Source organism: Taudactylus pleione, unplaced genomic scaffold, assembly GCF_031769625.1.
Source record: "Taudactylus pleione unplaced genomic scaffold, aTauple2 ptg000484l, whole genome shotgun sequence".
NCBI lineage: Eukaryota > Metazoa > Chordata > Amphibia > Anura > Myobatrachidae > Taudactylus > Taudactylus pleione.
Window position 1 is genome coordinate 2,568,402 of NW_028284886.1, and position 24,206 is coordinate 2,592,607.

Genomic DNA, 24,206 nt, shown 5'->3' on the forward strand with positions numbered 1-24,206 from the left:
ACTGCATAAGGGGCCAGCCTGGGGGCACTGCATAAGGGGCCAGCCTGGGGGCACTGCATAAGGGACACTATTTAAGCCTGGGGGCACTATATAAGGGACCAGTCTGGGGGCACTACATAGGAGCACTACTTCAGCCAGAGGGCAATTCATAAGGGCAAAGTTAAACTACAGGGGGCAATGCATAAAGGGGAAAACTACAGGGGGCACTGCATAATGGGCACTTTTGACTGAGTGCCAGTGGGGGAGCAGCCTGAGACCTGTCGGGCTGGATTGGTAAGGGAGATACCCCCTTTCCCGGCGCGCGCATAATTGCGAAGGCCCCCACCTGGCTACTTTTGGATGCCACCCGGCTGGGAAAAATTTCTGGGGAGAACACTGTCACAGAATGGTTGGCTGATGTATGCTGGGTTATTGCGTCAGGTGAAGAATGTAACGGTCTCACGTGTTTGCTCTGTGTTCTGTGTCTTCCGATATCACAGCACCGCAGATCATCCGATTGCCAAACTATTAATACGTCTCCAGTGCCAAATATACAGCCACATATACCCAGCTATCAGTAACGTCACTCAGGAAAAATCAGCCTCCAAGCTTTGTCGCCGGTCTCTCCCTGCGGACTGTGTCTCCTTCCCAGCCCCCAGCACTTCTCCTCTGAGAGCGTCGCAGAGTTTACACTGCCTCCCCGAATCTCCCCGACCCTCCATCCAGCACAGCCGCTCGGTAGGAGAGGGGCTGGAGAGCAGAGTACGGCCTTGGAGCAGCCAGACAGACGGGGATAAGGAGAATAAAAACATTGACAGCTCTTTTGAGGACTTGGAATTGTTACTGTCCCCTACACACCTCACGGGCCCAGAGGCACTGCAGAGACTGACGGCATCACAGCACTTAAAGGTCGTGGTGAAAGAGGTTCACAATGCCAGAGGTATGTGTTGTAAGCGTGTGTCTGCAGCATGTTAGGCCAGGCTTTGGCCACTAACCACCAGGTTGGACCTAAGGTAGCTCATTATGAATCAAGTTGGGCCTGGCATTTCTCTCTAACCACTGGTCTGTATTCTATTCAACAGCATAAACCTGTGGCATTCCAGCTACTGTTGAACTACACATCACAGCATGCCCTAAGAGCAAAACTGGGGCACGGCATGCTGGGATATGTAGTTCCACAGCTACTGAAAGTGCCTCTCGTTACCACCCCTGGCATATGTGTTGAGTACTAGTCATCAGAATATACCATGATGAGGTGAAGAATATACAGGCGACATCTGGTTTGTTTGAAGAGATCATTCACCATAATGTTTAGGGGAAGGTGCTTCTCTAGCAGCATAGACAGAGTGACTGACAGGTAGGAGGACCTGCTCCGCAGAAAACCTCTGATGAGGATTCATACTATGAGGCAAAGCCTGTTCTCTATATAGCAATTGTCCCGTGCCAACTCCAACATGCCCACAGATGATGGAGAAGGGGGTGGTACAGATGAAGCGGTGGGTGACAGTAGCAGAGATGGTAGGGGGGTGGCAGAGAACGGGGACGGAGCAGCAGAGGGGACAGGCCTAATATAAATATATATGGGATCAGCTTCCTTTGAATGATGTATTTTAGCTTTAGGGTTCATTTTAGATCATTTACATCTTGGTCATTCTTTAACCCCTTAACTGACATTCTCCCCCACCCACCCTCCATAAAACCGCTCAGAAATGGTTGTTATTTTTTTTTATTATTATTTAATAAAGTTTACAAATTATTTGTAATAATATATTTAAATATTTTATTTAAAAATTGGGCCTCAATATAAAATGACTGCCCACCCCCTATAGGCAATAGACCCCTCCAGTGGTTATAAATCCTAAGAATAATACCCCCCCACACCCCATTAATAGTAAAAAAAATCACTGTTTTCTAAACCAACCCTCCCCCCTGTAAAAGACCCTTCTTCTTTGTCCCCCCTCCTCCGCCTCCTTCCCTATGACCAGTATAATTTTTTTTTAATTATTATTCTACCCCCTTCCAGAGTCATATTTCTCTTTATTAGCCCCACTCCCACTGATGTTAGATCCATGTTACCCCCACCCCAGCCCCCATATGCAGAGCACATCGGAGTGTGTGTCGGGGGGACTGATAATCCGTCCCTCCTGCTGAAGCACTTGCAGAGATCAGCCACATAGTGCTTAGAGGGGAACTCATTTCCCGTCCTCGCACTGTGATAACTGGCACATGCATCCTAGAGTGCCGTTCACACAGCATTCTGGGGCACAATGTCAGCGGTCACAGACTGCTGCATCACTTAAGGGGGGTCCGCGAAGTCGGGGGGGGAGATCCGTTCGGCACAAGTGCAGAACAGATCTCTTCTGCAAAAACCGGGGGAAGTGGCGTTCCCAACTGAGGCACTGCTGGCTCGAGTCGCATCACATGCGATCCCGCCGGTTAAGGGAGTAGGGCCCAGGCCCAAAATTTGCCCTTGGACCTGCAGGCCTCTAGTTTATTTTGCTGGCTCTTAGTTTAGCGATAGATCTATATAGGGCCACTAAAAGTAAATTTGATCAAATAGAAACTGTACATTTTGTAACTGCAACCCATGTACAGTATATACAAGGTCCACGCACCCATATTAACATTGTTTGTGATGTGCAGACTGAAATCAAGTGTGACCTTACCACCAAAAGCAAGTGTGACCTGGCCACCAAACCCAAGTGTGACCTGGCCACCAAACCCAAGTGTGACCTGGCCACCAAACCCAAGTGTGACCTGGCCACCAAACCCAAGTGTGACCTGGCCACCAAAAGCATGTGTGACCTGGCCACCAAAAGCATGTGTGACCTGGCCACCAAGCGCCAGTGTGACCTGGCCACCAAGCGCCAGTGTGACCTGGCCACCAAGCGCCAGTGTGACCTGGCCACCAAGCGCCAGTGTGACCTGGCCACCAAGCGCAAGTGATAATAACAGACTATAAAACCTTGGTTGCGCAAGTGTGCCCACCCTGTCATAATGGGGCTCCCGGTTTGTTCAGAGTTACCCAAACATCTTGAAAATAATATTTGCAAGTATTATTATTAGTTTTCATTTATAAGGCGCCACAAAGTGTCCACAGCGCCGTACAGGGTGAACCTAGAAACATTTAAAAGTAACATTGTATCAGAGCATAAGCACAATACACAGCGGAAGACAGTAGCATAAGTACTCAACATTTACATAGCGCCAGAGACTGGGTGGGACAGATCACAGGTGAATGGGAATTCATTCAGCACCCTGTGATCTTGTACCCAAAGTATGGCTGAGAGGATTGGCTGTATGGGAGAAGTAGACCAGGGAGCGGAGCACTGGTGACATGGAGTGTGCTTAGGGAAGAACATGAGGGTCATTGGCATACCCCTGCCAGCAATGGCAGTGATTGGGATGGACACAAAATAAAGGTCGGCTGTTCCTGTAGGATTTCATTGCAGTGTTTTTTGCTGCATCCTCTCTCGGATCGCCTTGGTGCACTGGGGGGATGTAGTTAATAAACCTACTATTGAGATGCCGGCTGCCGACATCCCGACTCTGATCGGTTGCTGTGGGTAACTCCTCCTCTTTAGAAGATTTGATACATCTCCCCCATAGTCTGATGAGACTTTATGGCCTTATTATAACAGTTGTGTTTGTTGCAAAAAACCCTCATAGAGACTTGTTCAAAGACTTTCACTTCTCTAAAAAAAGCAAAAAGTGCTTCCACAAATTATTAGCTTAGGGGTGTGCACACTTATGCAACCAGGGTGTTGTTTTTTTATTTTTACTTCTTTTTCCCTAAAAATTGTCTTTCTTTTCCATTAACCTTTTAGGCTCTGAAAGGCTCAATTTCATTTTAACAGTATCACAGACAGGCAAAATTGTAACAGGAGAGCATGTGAGTGATCATAGATCAGGCCAAGGCATTACCATGATCTACCATCAGGGGGCAGCACAGGATCCCGGCGATGACTTGACAGTGTGTGAAAGTGAGAATTTAAGCCGTGTGCGTGGTGCGGGGGCAATCTGCCACTGGTACATCCTACAGGGGAAGACGGGCAGTATAGTCACAAGGTTATGTACACATGGACGGGCATATGTTGAGGACATTTTAAAGTAAAATCTAGAAATTATTTTCAAGTTTTATTCTGGACACCCGTAAAAAGTCTCAAACGTAATTTTTACAAAAATGTAACCCATACTTGCCTACTTCTGATAAAGCTTGTCAGGGAGATTGTGAAAGCAGCACCTATGAGCGTGGTGATAAGGTGGGCGTGTACGGCTACATCTGAGAGGCGTGTCCTGACACTGACTTACATCCACATGTAAATTAGCCCCAAAGTAGTTAGTAAGATCTATTCATGAAAACACACTGATACATTACAGAAAACACATGTAGCCATAGGGATCATTGTGTCTTATGACCAATACAGGGAAATGATACTAATGATCCCATTTGAATGTATAGCTCTGTTATTTTTTTAACATAACAGCTACATAATGGGGGTAAGGTGCCATCAGGGAGATTACTAGACTCTTCAGGGAGATTGCTGCTATATCAGGGAGTCTCTCTGACAATGAGGGAGAATTGGCAAGTATGATGTAAAGGTGATGGACGGCCATTGTGAAACTTATGCCCCGATAGATAATAGGATAGTTAGTAATGTTTTAAAAATCTGTATCTGGAACTAATCATGCAGCAATGCAAAGGGTGCAAATATATTTATTGTTATTGCATGCAGGGTAAATAGCGGCTGCTCCTGCATGTAGCCCACAAACGCTGGAAAGGCTTTATTTGTACACTGCAATTTAGATTGGCGTTAGGACACACCCCTCCCAAATCTAATCTCTTTGCACATGTTACATCTGCCAACCCCCAACCCCCCCTTCTACAGGTCCCAGACAGACAGCAGTCACAAACCTCCACCGACGCGTTTCAACATAAGTCTTTAGCAAGGTGTACACCTTGTAAAGGATTAATGATCATACAGTTTCTGGATTGCTACACACGAGAATTCTCTTTAGTTTGAAGTTACGGTACAGTTGGTAGACTGGAATAATTCATCGACTTTTCCGGTTGGACATTTATTGGTGGAAGCATTAAATCTACCCTGACTTGACTGCACTTTTTCTTTTATTTTGTATGGATATTGAATTTTGGTGGTGGGTGATTGCCGCATAAGCTGCACCATTTGGGAGAGAAACACACTATCTGTTTTGAATTCATCATTGAGAAAATAAATGGTGCTGCAGGGCTGCTTATATCATGTAGCTGTACTATAGGGCTGGGTATGGGAGCCCGGCACTCAGGATGCCAGCTGTCAAAAGACCGACAGCGGCATCCTCATGCTGAGAATCCCGACAGGGGAGAGGTAAGTACTCTAACCTTCCCTCCTTAACCGCCTAACCCTCCTGGTTAGTGCCTAAATGTAACCCTACTCCCATAGTGCCTAAACCTAACCCCCCCACCAGTGGTGCCTAACCCACCCCTGTCCATAGCCTAACCCTAACCTAACCTCCCCCCTCCCGTAGCCTAACCCTAAACCCCCCGGCGTGCCTAAACCTAACCTTCCCCCCCGCTGCTAAGACCTAAGGGCTCCCACTGTACTTACCATAGGCATGCCGGCTGTCGGTATCCCGGCGTCGGCATCTCTCCTCTTGTTGTGATTCCGGCGCAGAGATTTCATCACCCAGCATGCCGATGGTCGGCATTTTATCTACATCCCGTACTATAGCTATTCCCATGCTATAAATTTGAAATTGATCAATTTAGAATGATCATTTATGTGTATTATGTAACGTGCGGTCTAGGGGGGTAATGCTGTTTGCGTTACCAGCAATTTACTAAATGTGTTGCTTGCCAAATGTTGACGACTGGTTGTGTCCTTTGATGTATTGGTCATAGTATTACATTACATCCCATTGTTGCTTCTTCCCCCTATACACAGAACTGCTGCTGTCTTCCTTTCTGGTCTCTCTGGATCTTCCTTCAACCCCGAACATTAAGGACGTGTGTCTGGAATGCTTAGAAGAAGGCTTCTTCCCAGCTCTGTGGCCAGCGCTAGTGTCCCTCTACAGGTAACCATCCCTGCCAGGTTTCCCATAAACTCCATGAACACTGGGCACATGTCTTCCAAAGGCCTGAAAACGGTGACGGGCAGAGAGCGTCTCCTGCCCTGAGTGCATTGTGTAGGGGAGTAGATCACTCTGAGAAGCTCACTAGTGGATCACTGCCATGTGCAGACAAGTAGATCCACTCCGAGTATGATTAGTGATGGTCCGTTGCATTTGATTAGACCACTGCTAGGTGTTAAAGATTACCGTGACCTATTCTCAGCAGTGGATCCCTCATTGCGATAAGCTCCTTGGTGGATCACTGGTTGACTAGATCACTGTGAGGTGCCGATATTACACTATAACGTGTAGTATGGTAATTTGGAGCATAGCAAAAATGAAAATGATCCCTGCTGTTAAATAGGTTATATGGAACAATATTAAGTTATTAATGCGTTTCTCATTCTCTCAGGCAGGTGCTGTCTGCCCAGGAGGAATCCCTCCTCCACATCATGGAGTTATACAGCACGGCTGGGCCGTCTGTGGTAGGGGTCTCAAAGAAGCTGTACCACCAAGACATGAAGGAGCCCTACAGAGCGGCAGTAGAAGATCTAGAACAAGTGTGCCACCAGCGGACTCCACAGCGGAAGCTGGAATGCATCGGTAACGATCCACATTTTACCCCTTCATAGTGAGCTCGTCTTTCACCTACACACAGGTCCCTAGTAACTGGTAACTTCAGGGTGTACCAGATGGCTCCCTCCTCTGTGTCCCAACGGAGTGCCCCCTGGCGATGTCAGCAGTTACTAGTACTGAATTTACAGTCTCCTTCTCATAGCTATAACTGCAGCCCACCACAGAATGACTTCACCTATTGAGTGTAGGCCACAGATGAACTTCCACTTTTGCTGGATGGTTACTAATAAGAAGTTTAAAGGTGCCCACACACATACCGATGTGTTCCCAATGTACACGATTTCCCCCTGAACACTCCCCGGGAGCTCCCCGGCAGTCCTGCACACGATTTGGTCTGAAAAAGCTGCCAATGTGACATACGATCTATCGTGCCTCCTAACTACTCCAGGGCATCCTGACTTGAGATTGTCAGATCTGCCCTTCAGCATGGCAGATCTGAAGATGCGATGTGCGACCTGCAGGGACGCGCATCGCATCATGATCGTGAGTGGGGACTCACGATTTCCTCACGATTTATACATATTTTACACGATCTGTCGTTCCAATGCATCGGAATCGGCCAGATCGCGTAAAATATCGCTATGTGTGTGGGCACCTTTAGCCTTTCAGTTGGCTCATAGCTGGCAAAGGGCAGCACCCAACTGCTAGATGACAACAGTAGACCAAAGTTTAAGAAGTCCACGGAGTTGACTTTAATGACCTGTATAATTAATAGATGACTGTTACTGATCTATGGCTGCATTAAAATATTGGTACTGTAACTTCCTATTCATCCCATTCGGAGGTGAATGTACATCTTCAGTAGTTTCACGGTCTACTGTATTGCGTACTGAGCTTCACGGACTGGTCCCATTAGGTACTGATTACCCCAATACTGGCTACTAACCATAAGGGAGACCTGCACTGTGCAGTATACAGTATATAAACCATAAACCACATGTGTGAAAGATAACAGCGATACTCTCTCAGTGAAATCCAGAAAGCCAACCAATCTAGAGGAGAGACTTGCATTGGGTAGTGCTGTAAGTAAGGATATCTGGGCAGGACGGGGATGATATAATATGTACATGCTTTTGTATTTGTTAGTGAAGACCCTGCGAGGGATCTGTGAGTGCACAGAGGAGTACAGCACCACTCCCGGAACTACTGCCATGTGAGTATCTGCCGTTTGGGCATAGCTTAAGAGCAAAGGTCATGTCAAGGGTCGTCCGGACCACACGGTGTGAGATGAAGCAGCCATGGCGTTCCCTATCTCTTGTGTGACCTGTCCTGTGTCTGTATATTTGTGTCTCGCTCTCCTGTTTCTCTCTCCCTCCTCGTGCGCACAGGTTGTGCCAAGTCCATGATGTTTACTGGGTACAGATAAGAGGCACCGCAGGGATCCTTACAGATGGATGAGATGTGACAGTCTCGAGCACAACATGGCTCGTCCTGCAGAGCACAGGGGGCTGCGTTACTCTGCAGAGCAGCAGCTCCCAAGCACAGCGGCTGTCTGCTCCAATTAGCACAGAGAGACAAAAGATGGGGAAGAAATGGAACCATGTAAAGGAATGGGCAGGGGAAGGGAGCAGCCAGTGAGGTAGTGGGGGGGAGAGGGCACGGCAGTTTACTAGCAAAGGAAGAAATAAACAGAGGGGTCGGGGAATTTGGGGTGAGCTTATAAGGAATCCGCAGGTCAGTCTTTATGAATGAGGGGTCAGAAGCACAAAGTTTCCTGAGGGTGTAAAACTTTCCGATGGGGAGCAATATAAACGGGAAAGAGGGAAATAATAATTACAGGCAGCTCCTAGTTTACATAAATAAAATCATATAAGGGTCTGTGCAAACGGGCTGTCATTCCTCTTCTGTCATTCCTCTTCTGTCATTCCTCTTCTACTGTGTTCCCTTTATGCTGAACGGAGGAGAGCTAAAAGCCGATGTGCAGATCTCTGATCGCTATGGGGAGGGGGAGTAAAAGGGGTTTATTAAGGCAGATTACAGAGCAGGGAAAGGGGGACGGTGGAGGATGTTCTACTTTCCATCAGCCCGTTCTATTATCCGCCTAGGATAGACGGCCCTGCGCAAATCCGTCTCTCTAAAGAGAATCTATGTGGGCTTATATCTCTTCCTGATCAGCTGTCAGATATACATCCTTACATTGCAGGGAAAGGGGAGGACACAGAGCAGGATTAGTAGTGTTGTGCACTAGATAAAGGAGAGAGGGAAAGGTTGTGTTGTGCAGGGCACAGTGGACTCTATAAGATTGAGGCTATAGTCTCAGATCCTTGGTCATTTCTGAGTCGTCAGACCAGGAAGGGAGTCGTCAGTGAGGCAGACTCGGGAGAGGAAGAGTAAAGTTGGTGATCACGGCTTTGAGCTACTAAATAGGACTTGGTATAGGGCAGAGAGTGCGATCAGAGTGGGAGATTGGGTCTAGAAGAGGTTAAATAGTTACAGAGCAGAGGTGGCTGAAGAGTAACAGCAGCTGGCTGGTGATATAAGAAGGGGGTATTCAACATGTAGCCTTCCAGTTGCTGCAGAACTACACATCCCAGCATGCCCTGCCAGAGGTTTAGCATGCCCTAATAGCGAAACTGTGGCCGGCCATGCTGAGTTGTGTAGTTCCACAGTTGCAGGATATTTTTGATGTATAGGACACTTGGCATTATAGATAGGACCTGGAGTGGAAGTGAGAGAAGTGAATGAGTCAGCAGGAGAGAGCAGTCAGGCTGATGTGAGCGGGAGGCTCTAGTATGGGAGCTGCAGGCACTTCTAGGACAGTCCATAGAAGCTAGGGAATAGAGAAAAAGAGAGCGCTCAAATGTACATGGAGAATAGAAATATACTGATGTATTGGCCAGACCGATATTGGCCATGGAGAGAGTGCCTAGAGAAGAATGGAGCAGGAGAGCTGATGAGCAGGGTTACATACAGTGAGCGGGAGGAGGGGGGCCGGGATGGTTAGGAGCAGCCAGAAGCTGCAGACACAACACGTGATAGCATAGGACTGTGGTAACACAGAGGAACACAGACAAGTCCCTCGCGGTGGGAGGGGTAAACGCAGACAGCAGCCTCTGTCGCTGAGGGCAACTGTCAGCTCATAATGAGACTGGAAGACCCGAACATCCAGACACATCAGCATCGCGAGCAGCCCCTCAGTGACCCCAGACAGCAGGACATAGCTTTGGGGTGGTGACCCCAGACACACAGGACACTGTTATGTGCTTTATCCCCAGAAACATTGAAGACCTAATTCCTGATGTAGCCTCTCTGTTCTCAGACACGAGGACCTCTCCATAATCCAGCCCCCTCCCCACCTGAGCATCAGAGCTGTGTGTGTCCCGTCCCTCCTCCACAGCAAGGCAGACATGTCGTGACCCCAAACACAGACACAAAAGAACCTCTCCGCATCTCCCTGTGCCCAATACGACTCCCCATAAGCCCTTCTCTCCACCCGCCTCCATGCGCACACATACATAGCGATGCCATCCAGCGGGGCACATGTGGTGAGGGCATAGCCACAACAAGCACAAATCATAAACAACAGAACTAAACAGGGCACTTACTTTTGTAATATGTGTTTCAGGTAGCAATGATCTCATCTTGCCCCCTGCAGTGGCTCTTTCAGGATCAACCGGAAACTGCACAGTGTTCAATTTAGGGAAACTTTCGGGCACTCAGTCGTGTACACGATTATAATTGGCTCTATTTCCAGCTATCAACATCCAATAGTAACACAAAGGAGACCACTTTAAATTTGTCAATCTTACTTTCTGACCCATCATGCACTGAGCATTGTCTTATGTATAAGTCATTAAACTGGTTCTAAGCTGTGACATTTAACCTATGACCTTTTCCAGTGGAGCGGATGACCTATTGCCCATCCTGGCATTTGTAGTGCTGAGAAGCCGCATGTCCCATTTGCTGTCTGAGTGTGCCGCGCTGGAGGAGTTTATACATGAGGGGTGAGTCCCTACTACTATTACTACCTGCCTCATCTCTTCTCTCTCCGGCTTTTATATGTTTGTTAGTGTGACAGGTTATTTGTTACTGATTCTGTACTACCAGTAAGTAATAAGCGTGATGTCATTAGCGCATAGCAAGCTGTGCGACATGTCCGCTGTTGTGACAGCTTTATTGTCTGACCTTTGTTGTCCTGAGCTAGTTGCACAGACTCCCATTTCCCTGACCCGTCTTAATATCTGATCTCTATTTGGTTGTGAATCATTCCATGTACCCAAGATCGACACACAAAAGGTTGGCATAGATGTAGGTCGGCAAGTGCAAAAGGTCGACATGGGAATGGTAGACACACAAAAGGTTGGCATAGATGTAAGTCGGCAGGGAATGGTAGACACATAAATGGTCGACTCAAAGGGGGCATGTGCCTTGGGCGCCGGACTGAAGGGGCGCCATGGAGAGGCTGACAAGGTGGGGTGGGGGGTTGTGTGTGTGTTGCCAAGTAGCTGCACATGTGGGTTTGGAGCCGCACGCTGGGACCTTCAGGCAGCCGGCTGCAGCCCAGCCCTTAGAGACACAGCGCCGCTGTCAGTCTAATGTGGCGCCAGACGCGGGCCAATCAGAGCTCACGGACCGGCAGCGGTTTTCAGTCCACGAGCTCCGATTGGTTCGCAACCGACGCCACTCTCCGGCATTTGGCAGCCCCGTCCTGCGCCGCCCTAAGCTCGCCCACCTTGTAACCCCGGCAGATAAGAGAAGGGAGCTGGCTTATTGGGAGATGTCCAAGTAATGTGAAAGTCAGTTTTTTAATAGTTCTTATTGCGCACCCAATCCAGTGTGTTACATTTGTCTGTTCTGGGGGGCCTTACTGTGGCATAATGTGTAAGGGGCATTACTGTGTGGCATAATGTGTTGTAAGGGGCATTACTGTGTGGTATAATGTGTTGTAAGGGGCATTAATATGTCATGAAACCACACACCCTTTTTGTCCTCTTTGTTGTTGTTTTTTCTTGGGGGGGGGGGGGGGGGGGGAATTGATGCCAAATTATGGCCTTGCCCTGGTGACAAAAATCCTAGTTTCGGCCCTGGTAAAACCCAATCCAGGAATTATTGGATGCCCTGGAGGCTCATTTAAGCTGGGTACACACTGACAGATTCATTGGCCGATCAATTGATGTACCAGTGTGTACCTGCGATATGTCAGTACCTGCCCGTACACACACAGCGGCAGCCATGAGGGGGGGAGTGGGACACGCCCCCGCCCGCCAGGACCCTCAGCAAGACACAGATGATGGCCGGTCAGTGTGTATGAATGACCATCATCTGCAGATATAGCTGTATAGTGTGTACCCACCTTAAGTGTATGATGGATTTTAGTTTAGTGACTGCTCAGCAAATTGTATTTTTTCCAGAGGAACTTCACAAAAGATTTCAGTTGTTTTTGAAATAGTGCTGTAGGTTTGCTGGTCTGTCCCTTATAATACTTCTCATTGTTCTATTGTCTTAATGCTTTATTTTCTTAATATTTACTATCCTGCATTACTACCACCTTGCATACTGATTCCTCTTGCATTATACGTCTAATGAAGCTTACCTTAGCTAGAGCTATTCCCCTATAGACATTAGTTGGTGAGCCGCGATTCTCTTCCCATTAGTTCCTGGAGCATTATTAGACCTCTCTGGTATTTATCATCCAGGGTAATTGTTACCCGCCAGTCCTGTTAGCGCTGCTTCTTTCTATAAACCTGGGGCGTCTGCACCTCCCTTTAATAGTTTGCCGCCTCAACTCTTCATCCCCATAACCACATATTGAGGAAGCACATGTGGAACCTATAACATTCTTTCAATATGGGGGGAAATAATCGGGTACGAGTCCTTAGAAATCCCTGTTTCTACTTCAGGGTCCATAGGGGGTCCACAGGGTTGACCTTGGGGTATAGGTTGGGAACCAAATCCGGGCACCACGCAGTTAAAGCTTTTAGCTCCCAGGATGCACTTGGGTCCACTCTCCCTATAACCCCGCCCCCCAGCCAGAGGCACCTCAGTTTAAGTTGGTGCCCGGCCGGAGTCGGGTCACCGTTACTGCAGGGGGGCTGCTTAGCAGCCCCTAAGCTTAAAAGAGTTTTATTTTATTATTTTTTTTTTACTACTCTTCAGAGCGGCAGCATCAGACTGTCCAATGGACGTCTGAGCTGCCGCTCCTACACCCCGCCGGCGCTGCGACGCCAGTACAGATCTGGGGATCGCAGCGGGACCCCAGAGTCTGTACTAGCCGGGCTCTGGAGGAATCCCTGGGCTGCTGCCGGATCGACGGGGACAGGTAAGTCGCGTGGTCACCGCTTGCGGTGACCCGCGTGTACATGCAGCCTTATGCCTCCGGTCTCTGGGGACAGACCGGAGGCGCTAGCGGTGGCGGCGGGCTCCCCCTCCATGGAGGCATACCCCGCGTGTCCACAGCCCACCAGGGATTATAGCGGCAGCGGGAGCCGGCATCCCGGGGGGTTAATTGCTAGCCAGGGGAGGAAGCCTTCCCTGTCTAGCGGCTCCTCCCCTCAGCTCAGCGCGCCTTTCAATAATACAGTCTGGCATCGCTGAGCTGCTTCCTCCGCGGGCCACGCTTCTTCTGAGGTCTCCAGCGGCCATTTTCTCTCTGTGGTGCTGCAGAACTCTTAGGATGTCAGTGAGCCCAGTCCCCCTGCGTACCTGGCCATTTTGGGTGAGTGTACACAGCGCTATAGCCTTCCCAGACACTGAATCTGGGCAGTTGAATGTAGCGACATTGTGCAGTATATTATATGTCATGCTTATGTATGTATATATATATTTTTCTGCATTGTATGTGACTTATGCTAGTGCTGACTGTCTGCTTTTTCTCTCACCTGTCAGTGTATATCTATCCCTTTTCTTTATCTGCCCTAATACAGGTGTACCTGGGGTGGTTCTGAGACCTCACATATATATATTTGTTAATATCTGTGAGGTTTGTCACATACTGTTGCGTGCTGCACGTTGCCATATTTTAGATGGAACTGTGAGTTGCGTACGCTGATAATGGGTTCCTGCAGCTAATCTTAGCGTCAGTCAGGACCGGTATGGCGCTGCTTAATATTTCCGTCAAGATAGTCAGATATATCTGACCAGGAGATTGCACACGATACTGCACCCATTATTGCTATCCTGCAAGTCATAGCCTGCAGGAATTAGTGCGGAGGATTTTAACTCAGAAAGGTTTACGTATGCGGCACCATCTGGTGCCGGGCCCCTTGCACGACCCCCTTAAAGGGCGTTGTTTCTCAGGATCCTCTCCTTTGAGGATCGCCGGGCGGGCCCCATTGTCGTCACTCGCTTGGAGTTACTTCACCATACTGCCCTTTTGAACTCGGGGTATCTCGCAATTTCTTGCAATTTACCCCTGTGTCACAGACTATCGCTCCCTGCCGGGGTTTTTCACAGTACATGAATTACCTCCGATACCACATCGGTCTGTCATTCCCCTTGCAGGGATTACCACAACGGCCACCCTGGTGGATGTCGTTTTATACGAAATACTAATTGGCGTGATATACGCCCTGTGGTTACTGACCAGTGGCTCTGCCGTGAACTGGATGGTATATTCGGCTCTTTCCCTCTCACATGGGGGGGAGCCGATCTCAAGTATTATTATCCCTGCTTTGGGGCTGGTAGCCAGGCTCATTCTGGATATAGAGAATGTCGATCCTGCACCTGTATCATACATCTCCCGTTTTCTGCCCAGCGGGTGGATCTCATAGCGGGAGTCTGGCTGTCCCCAGATACGAGGAGTCACAAAGGCCTCCTGTTTCCCATTCCCTGAGGGTCCTCACAAGTAATGGAAATCCCCTTCTGGGATGGATTTGTATGTTAATCATCGGGTTACAGGCATTAATACGCCTCCCATCCCGGCCTGGACGGATTTTACGGATCCGTAGGTGGTAACTTTGCCTGAAATCAATGTACTCGTTTTCAGGGCCTGTTGCCCGTCCTACCATGGCCATCGCATGGTGATGCTTTTGTGACGTTTTTCCCCTCCAACACGTCTGAGGTTCAAATATCTTTTTGCCGCTCACAAAATATGCAGTGGTCATATGTGGGATTACCTCATGGGATGCCGGTCTTCTAACTTTCAGGGTTTCGGCGGCATCTGTATCCGCCGCAGTACCCTATGGCTGCGTTATGGGAAAGCAGAGGTGCACACTCCTTCCAGGGGGAAGTTCTTGTTTGGTCCTGACCTTGACAAGATCGTTGCATCATTGGCAGTATCACTAATGGGGAGATACCGTCTTTAGCTACTCCCACTACATTCGGACTAACTCTGTTAAGTCTTTTTGTCCTCAGGGTCAGCCTAAAGGCCTGTTTTTTCCTAGGCTGTCGGCCTCCACGGGGGCCACCATATCCAGTACCGAGCAGTCCTGGACTTCCGGACAACCCTGTTTCTACACCTGAGGATATACCCTCAGCCTGACGGGACAGGTCTACATCTGGGGAATTTCCAGAGTGAGGTACTGATTCTCAACGGCCTCTCATTGCTCATGCAGCCTCCTCACAGGCATTGGTACACGGGCCCTTCTTCAGAACTGATCAGGGCCTTACAATCCCAGAAAGCTATACAGTCTTTGTGGTAAGCAGAGCTATTTCGGCCAACCTCACTATCTCAGTGAGGGACTGGTTGTTCTACTTTCTTTTTGGGGCGGTGACCGACTGGTCCTCCTTTGCCTATACTCTGTCTCAAATCCCTGAATCAGATTCCAACGGTGCCTTGACTCAGGTGGAATCGTCCATGCTCCATCATCCGATGTTTGGAACCTGGGGATTTTATGGTATATCCGAGTATTCAGGATACGTACCTACGGGTACATACAGAGCCCTCTCATCAGCATGGGTTCAGGTTTGCTGTGCCACAGCAACACTTGTAAGTTTCGGGCTCTGCCTTTTGGGGCTGTCCTCAACTCCACCGGGGTTTACCAGCTTTATGGATTTTCTGACAGTTCACCTGTTCAGTGTATCCGAATGCTCCTTTCTCTGGACGGTCTCCTACTTTTAGCAGGATCACCAAGGTACTTTACCGCCAGGTCAGGATAACCGGGGCTTCTTCTCGTCACAGAAAAGTCCTCCCTGCATCCCTCACAGGGTTTTCTTCATCTGGGAGCACTGCTGGATTCTCAGAATCTGAGAATTTTTCTGGCGTAAGACAAGATCTCCACTCTTCAACTTCGAGGGTGCGGATATCTACGCAGTCGACATATGTCATTACTCTTTGTGATGCGCGGTCTACCAGAGTGTCTACCTTTTGGTAGGGTGGAATGTGCTCAGTTCCATTCCAGGCCTTGCCATAATTGACTCCCCTCCAGATGGATCGAGTTTTTTCCATCGGATCACTGTTCGAACGATGATACTTTCTACGGAGGCGAGTTGGTCTCTGTCCGGGTGGCTATGGCCATCTCGTCCAGGGTGTTCTTTGCTAAAGACAGTGTCTGGTCCGCATTCATTTCGGGGCAGTTGGACGTCTGTCGCTTCTGCCCTGCCACTTACCTTGTTGATACTTTAAGCTGTCTTGGACTTTCACTCTGGCCTAACCCATTTGTCACGGTTAACCTGAATAGGTTCAGTCCGACAGTGTCACAACAGTGGCTTCCATCTAGGCAACACTGGTAGTTGGGTGGCAATGTTAGGAATGTCACCCATTCTGACATAGTCCAAGGGTCTTCTCCTGGCCAACTCTGCGGTGTTTATTCCCGGAGCTCTCCATTGGGAAGCGGGCTTCCTCAGCCGTCACGGCGTGCATCCCGGGGACTAGTCTCTTCTCCAAGAGAGGTTTCAACTCCTGGTGAGCAGAGGGGGCCTCCCTGAGGGGATTGATCCCCGTGGCCTTCTGACTCGATCACACATTACCGGTGTTACAGTCCAGCTCTAGGAGTACTGAAGCTACCTTCAGTGACTCTTTGTCAGTGAAGTGGTCCTTCCACTTTGTGTACCTGTGTCCTCCGGTCTCCCTTCTTCCTCGAGGTCTTCGGAAGTTTAATTCGAGACGGAGGGGCTTTCCTTCTGGGGGCTCCAGGTCGTCCCAGACATCACTGGTACTAAGATTTTCGGAGTCTCCTCCTCGATGCTCCGTTCCTACTGCTTCACTATCTGGACCTGTTGTCTCAGGGTCCTTGTTTTTCCCTGGATCTGGATCGCTTGTCTTTAACTGCGCCCCTACTGTGGTCCTCGGGCTTCCCTGGCTCTGTCTTCATTGAGATGTTTAGAGCAGATAGGCCAGACTTTGCTGGGATCTGCCACGGACTGTGGCATACATAATTCTTATGGTATCGTACCTGTCGATACGATCCTCCGGTGTCCAGGATTTCCAGATATTCTGGCATTCCTTCCAGCTGGCTTGGGTTTCACCCTTGGCCTGGCCTTCCTGACAGTGCAGATCTCTACACTGTCGGTATGGTTAAGATATGGAATTGCTCCGCTCTGGTATCCAGTTCATCCTTTGGAGTGTTTTCTGGATTATGTCTCCACTTATCCTCCCTAGGGACTCCTGGGGAGTTAGTAGTGGTTCTTTGTTCCCTCCGGGGACAGTCAATGGAACCGCTGGTTGTGATAGCCATTACATGGTCTATTGTTTAAGCTCTCTCTCTCTCTCTCTCTCTCAGGGTGTTTAAATCAACCAGGAGAGTGTCTGAATGGGGAGCGTTCTCATGTGGCTCCCTCTTCTGGAGGGCATCATGTCAGGGTGTGAGTTGCTCTCGCCCTGTGTTTCTTCTTAAAGTGGTTTTTAGGTTCCATATTATTCTGGAACTTATGGTATGGCCATTCAGTTCCCAGTCCTCTCGGCTGTTGTGGCCTCATGGACTGTGGTCCGGCCTCTTTGGCTTTATGTGATCCGTTCAAGTTCCTTATGGTAAGCGGACTCCTTATTGGTGGTCTGCGGTTTCTGGTTTTAACAGGAAACGATGGCCGGCCTATAATGAAATGTTGACTGGATGGCCTCGTATGTCTTCCTCAGGGGCCTACCCATGGGTGGGCATTTCTGTCGTTGAGGCTTGTTTTTTTCTCGGGCCGTGTAACCCTCGTGGGCGGCTCGTCGTGGCGCCTCGGCTGTTTTGCCTTACTAGGTGTCCACGTGGTCTTCTGTCCATACCTTTTTAAGGTTCTAGGCATTGGTTTCCTTTGCCTCTCAGGATGCTTCCTTTTTGGCGACGGATTCTCCTCTCAGCACAGGAGCGTCCCCACCCTTGGTTGAACTGCTTTGGGACATCCCCAAGGTCAACCCTGTGGACCCCCTATGGACCCTGAAGTAGAAAACAAGAGATATGGTAAGAACTTACCTTTGTTATCTCTGTTTCTACGAAGTCCATAGGGTCCACAGGGCGCCCGCCCTGACGCACCTGGCTTCATATGGGCTGTGTTACTGGTCACCGGCTTCCCGTCTCCTTTTCTGTGAGTATGGTTCTAGAGTGTTCCAGTTTTCTCTCTCTTTTTCTCTCCTCCTCCGGCCTTTGGCTACTTACAATCTGAGGTGCCTCTGGCTGGGGGGCGGGGTTATAGGGAGAGTGGACCCAAGTGCATCCTGGGAGCTAAAAGCTTTAACTGCGTGGTGCCCGGATTTGGTTCCCAACCTATACCCCAAGGTCAACCCTGTGGACCCTATGGACTTCGTAGAAACAGAGATAACAAAGGTAAGTTCTTACCATATCTCTTGTTTTTTCGGGGATTTTGCTGCCTGATTGAAAATGGGCAATTAGATAAAGGCACGATCCGGCTAGTTTTCGCTGCTTTAAACCTCATAACATTACATTCCTGCCGTGGTCCAAAAGACATAAGAGAACCTCAAGCGTTCTTCCTTATCCCCCCCTCTATCTTTTCTTTGTTCTCCTTCATTAAAATAAAAAAAACAGGCATGAAATTGTCTCCTTTCTTTTAGCTTATTATACATTTGCTTTCAATTACAGACAAGTGCTCTATAACAGACTCATTGTGATGCCACTAATCCTCTGCTTGTGGTTATTGGCTGTTACTAAACGGTTGAGACAAGTTTTATATTTGCAATAGACAAATTGTTTTTATTGTCCGTTGGCCATAGCCCAAACGTCATGTGCCGAATGTTTAGACCGCAATAAATACTATTAAAGGGCAAGAAATTAACTATTTAAAGTCAAGCAGTGGGGCCTGGGACCATTTGGTGAATTTAATCTGGTTCTTCACCAAGGTTAATGGCCCATTACTAGGAGTTTGCTGGAGGGGTGTAGTAGGTATTACATGCGTCCAGCGGTTCAAATCCTGACAGCAGCAGCCCAGCAAGGGTGAAAATCCTGATTGTCAAAAGGTAAGTATGTTCTAATCTAATTCTACCCATAAACCTCCCTTAGGGGTGCCTAACCCTAACCTCCCCCTCCCAAGTGCCTAACCCTAATCCCCCCTGTAAGTGCCTAAACCTAACCCCCCCTTCCCCGCCGCCTAAACCTAAGTCCCCCAGGGGGGTGCCTAACCCTAACCTCCCCCCGATGGTGCCTAACCCTAATCCCCCCTTCCCCTAGCCTAATCCTCCCAGAGGGGTGCCTAACCCTAAGTCCCCCCCCGGGATCCCTAAACCTAACCCCCCCTTCCCCGCCGCCTTAACCTAAGTCTCCCGGGGGGTGCCTAACCCTAACCTCCCCCCGGGTGTGCCTAACCCTAACCCTCCCTTCCCCTAGCCTAACCCTAACCCTCCCAGAGGGGTGCCTAACTCTAAATCCCCCCGGGAGCCCTAAACCTAAAACGGCTGTCCGCACCCGGCATCACTTCGATCGGGATGCCGGGCGTCAGTCTTCCTGCGTCTGGTTAATGACAGGCGTCTAGATTTAGACGCCTGTCATTAGTACCACCCCGGGATTAGAATGTCTGGAAGCCGGCGGTCAGGATTTAGACCGTCTGCTTCCAAACTACATCCCTGCTGGAGTGTCGTCCTCTATGTACCTCTCTCCCAATTGTCTCAGAGATATTAATACTGCAGAGCGCTGATCGTACAGTCCTTCCTATCTGTCTGCTGCATCGGCTTACCGGGGCTACCCATCCCACCCCCTGTACACCCCAAACCCTGACTTTGACCAGGATTGACAGCAGATCTGTACAAAGCAGAGTGGAAGATTATTGCCCCATAGGAAAATATATACGAGCTGCTGATGATAATCGTACGTAATCCTTGGTGGCGCGGAACACCTCTGCCCTTTTCAGGTTTTGCCGCTCGCTCCCTCTCACAATAAATCTGCTTTTTATGGAGCTGTAAAGAGAATCTAATGGGAAGTTACATTCACAGGACCAAACTTGCGGTAATACTCAGAAATGCAGGAACTGAAGTCCTGGCCAATGGATTTATTAGTGAAGGAACAAAATATAGATTTCCTCCGCAGCGTTCACACGTAGGACCCACTACTGGTCTGCGTCTTCCAGCGTAACTCAGTATTGTACTGCGCTACCGGATCTGTCATTACGTTCTAATATTAATAGGACAGCACAGAATGTGGCAAACTGGGATGTAGTCCGGAAGCCGACGGGCTAAATCCCGACCACCGGGTTCAAGATAATGTAATCCCGGCGTGGTACTAATGACAGGCGTTGAAAACTCGACGGTATGCCGGAAGACCGACGCCCGTCATACCAAACGAAGGTAAGCCGGGCGTGGGCAGCCGCGGGGGGGAGGGTTAGGTTTAGGGCTCGGCACACCCCCGGGAGGGTTAGGCTAGGGGAAGGGAGGGTTAGGGTTAGGCACCCCCGGTGGGAGGTTAGGGTTAGGCACCCCCCCCTGGGAAACTTAGGTTTCTACTTCAGGGTCCATAGGGGGTCCACAGGGTTGACCTTGGGGTATAGGTTGGGAACCAAATCCGGGCACCACGCAGTTAAAGCTTTTAGCTCCCAGGATGTACTTGGGTCCACTCTCCCTATAACCCCTCCCCCCAAGCCAGAGGCACCTCAGTTTAAGTTGGTGCCCGGCCGGAGTTGGGTCACCGTTTAGTGCAGTGGGGAGCTGATTAACAGCCCCTAAGCTTTATATTTTTTTGTAAGAACAGAGTTTTTTATTTTTACTTTGGACTTTTAGAGCGGCAGCGTCGGACTGTCCATAGGACGTCTAAGCTGCCGCTCCGTCACCCCGCCGGCGCTGAGACGCCAGTACAGATCTGGGGATCTCAGCGGGACCCCAGAGTCTGTACTAGCCGGACTCTGCGGGCGCCCAGGACTGCTGCCGGATCCACGGGGAGCAGGTAAGGTCTGGGGACAGACCGGAGGCGCCGGCAGTGGCGGCGGGCCCCCCATACCCCGTGTGTCCACTAGACCACCAGGGACTTACTGATCGGTGCTGGGAGCCGGCGTCCCGGGGGGTTAATAGCCAACCAGGGGAGGAAGCTTTCCCTGTTACAGCGGCTCCTCCCCTCAGCTCAGCGCGCCTTTCAGTATGTATAGTCTGGCGTCGCTGAGCTGCTTCCTCCGCGGACCACGCTTCTTCTGAGGTCTCCAGCGGCCATTTTCTTGTGGTGCAGCAGAAATCTCTGGAGATGGCAGTTGGTCCTGTCCCCCTGCGTACCTCACCATCAGGTCAGTGTACACAGCGCTGTAGCCTTCCCAGACACTGAATCTGGGTAAGTTGAATGCAGTGACATAATGCAGTATATTGTATGTCATGCTTATGTGTGTATATATCTATATATATCTGCATTGTATGTGACTTATGCTAGTGCTGACTGTCTGTACTTAATTCTCTCACCTGTCAGTATATATCTATCCCTTTTCTTTATCTTCCCTAATACAGCTGTACTTAGGGTGGTTCTGAGACCTCACATTTATATACTCGTTAATATTTGTGAGGTTTGTCACATACTGTTGCGTGCTGCACGTTGCCACATTTTAGATGGAACTGTGTGTTGCATACGCTGAAAATGGGTCCCTGCGGCTAATTTTGGCATCAGTCAGGACCAGTATAGCGCTGCTTGATATTTCCGCAAGATTGGTCAGATATGTCTGACCAGGAGATAGAGTGTTATACTACACCCATTTTTTTTTACTATCCTGCAAGTCATGTGCTGCAGGTGTTAGTGCGGAGGATTTGTTTCATAAAGGGTTCTGTGTGTGGCGTCATCTGGTGCCGGCCCCTTTCACGACCCCCTTGGGCGGTTTGTTTTCTCGGGATCCTCTCAATTGCGGATCGCCGGGCGGGGCCCCATTGTTGTACCTCAGTTGGGGTTACTTCACCATGCTGCCCTTTTTCATCTCAGGGTATCTCGCAGTTTCTTGCACTCTTCCCCTGTGACACAGACTACCGCTCCCTACAGGGTTTTTTTCGCAGTATATGAATTCCCCCTGGTGCCACCATAGTCTGTCATTCCCCTTACAGGGATTCCCACGGCCACCCTGGGTGGATGTCGTTTTCTACGACACGCAAAGTGGCATGGTTGACGCCCTGTGGTTACTTCCCAGTTGGCTCTGCCATGAACTGGATACTGTTTTGGGCTCTTTCCCTCTTACACGGGGGGAAGCCTATTTCAGGTATTATTATCCCTGCTTTGGGGCTGGTAGCAGGTCCATTCTGGTTAGAGTGAATGTTGACCTGCACCTGTATCATACACCCTCAGTCTTGCGTGCCTTGGGGTTCTCTGTTGCTGACTAGCGGGTGGATCGCATGGCGGGACTCTGGCTGTTGCCAGATACGAGGTATTGCAAAGTGTTTGGCCTCCTGTCCCAATTTCCCTGAAGGTCATCACGAGTCCCTCCTGGGGTGGATGGGCGTGTTACTCGTCTGATTACAGACGTTGACACCTCCCATTCCTGCGTGGTCGGATTCTTCGGATCCGTGGGGGGTAACTCTGCCTGAAATCAGTATACTTGCTTTCAGGGCTTGTGACCCATCCTACCATGGTTATAGCATGGTTGGTTAATACTATTGCATACTGAGCTGATGCATTTGTAATGTTTTTCCCCTCCAACACGTCTGGGGTTCAAATGTATTTGGTCGCTCACGTAATATATGCAGTTGTCATAGGTGGAAATGCCTATATTGGATATCAGTCTCCTAACTTTCAGAGTTCCGGCTGCGACTGTATCCTCCGTAATACCCTATGGCTGCGCTCTGGGAATGCAGAGGTGCAGATACCATCTATAGGGTAGATCTTGTTCGGTCCTGACCTTGAAAGGATTGTAGTAACATTGGCAGTACAAGTTTACCGCCTTCAGCCATGCCCACTACAAGGCCTCAGACTGTCTGTTCAGTCTTTTTGTCCTCTGGGTCAGCCTACAGGTCTGTTTCTTCATAGACTGTCGGCCTCTACGAGGGCCGACATATCCAGTACCAAGCAGGCCTGGACTGCCAGCTGATCCTGCTTCTGAGCCTACGGATATATCTTCAGCCTGACGAGACAGGCCTACCACTGGGAGATGGCGATTTTCTCAGTTCGCCCGGTACTAGTGTCAAGTTGCCGCGGCTATGTGGGTAGGAGGGTACGCCCTCTCTTTGCTCAGGCGGCCTCTTTCCAGGTGATGGTACGCAGGCCCTTATTCAGACCCGAACAGGGCCAAACAAATCCAGAAAGCTATACAGTTGTTGCAGTAAGCGGAGCTAATTGGGCCATCCCCACTTTCTCAGCGAGGGACTGGTTATTCTGCTTTCTTTCTGGTGCAGTGGCTGAATGGTCCTCTTTGGCCTATTCTCTGTCTCAATTCCCTGAACCAGTTCCTAAAGCTACCTAGGCTCAGGAGGCAGTCCCTATGTTTGGAACCTGGGGACTTGATGGTATCACTGGATATACAGGACGTGTGCCTACGGGTACTTACAGAGACCTTGCCTCAGCATGGACTGAGGTTTGCTGTATCACAGCACTTACAATTTTTCGGGCTCTGCCTGTTGGAACTGTCCTCAGCCCCACAGGGGTTTACCAGCGTTTTGGATTTTCTGACAGTTCTCCTGTTCAGTATATCCCAATGCTCCTGTACCTGGACGGCCTCCTGCTCTTAGCAGGATCGCCGGGGTACTTTACAGCCAGGTCAGGATGACCGTGGCTTCTTCAGGGTGCAGACGTTTAATCAACGTGGAAAAAATCCTCCCTGCATCCCTCTCTGGGTATTCTTCACCTAGGAGCCCTGCTGGATTCTCAGAATCTGAGAATTCTTCTGGCGTAAGACGGCATCTCCACTCTTCCATTAGAGTACATGGATGTCTACGCAGTCGACATATGTCTTTACACTCTGGGATGCATGGTCCACTATTCAGTGTCTGCCTTTGGAAGGGTGGAATGGGCTCAGTACCATTCCAGGCCTTTCTGTAATTGGCTTATCTCCAGATAGAACAAGTTTTTTCTGTCGGATCACTGTTCAAACGATGATGCTCTCTCCGGAGGCAAGTCTGTCCCTTTCCGGGTGGCTATGGTCATCTCGTCCAGGGTATTCTTTGCTAAGGACAGTGTCGGGGTTGCATCCATTTCAGTGCAGTTGGACGTCTGTCGATTCCACCCTGTCAATTAACTTGTTGGAACTTTAGCCTGTCTTGGGCCTTCACTCTGGCATAACTCTTGTTT

General features: G+C 49.4%; 1 protein-coding gene across 1 annotated transcript in view; it reads left to right on the forward strand.

The window, feature by feature from the left end:
* VPS9D1 (VPS9 domain containing 1) overlaps window positions 1-24,206 on the forward strand; it is a 41,207-nt gene that overhangs the window by 13,461 nt on the left and 3,540 nt on the right. The window contains exons 10-14 of the mRNA XM_088449424.1: window positions 480-919; window positions 5,922-6,051; window positions 6,500-6,690; window positions 7,810-7,876; window positions 10,563-10,667. Coding sequence (XP_088305550.1) covers window positions 480-919; window positions 5,922-6,051; window positions 6,500-6,690; window positions 7,810-7,876; window positions 10,563-10,667 — 933 coding nt within the window. The remainder of the gene's footprint in view (window positions 1-479; window positions 920-5,921; window positions 6,052-6,499; window positions 6,691-7,809; window positions 7,877-10,562; window positions 10,668-24,206) is intronic.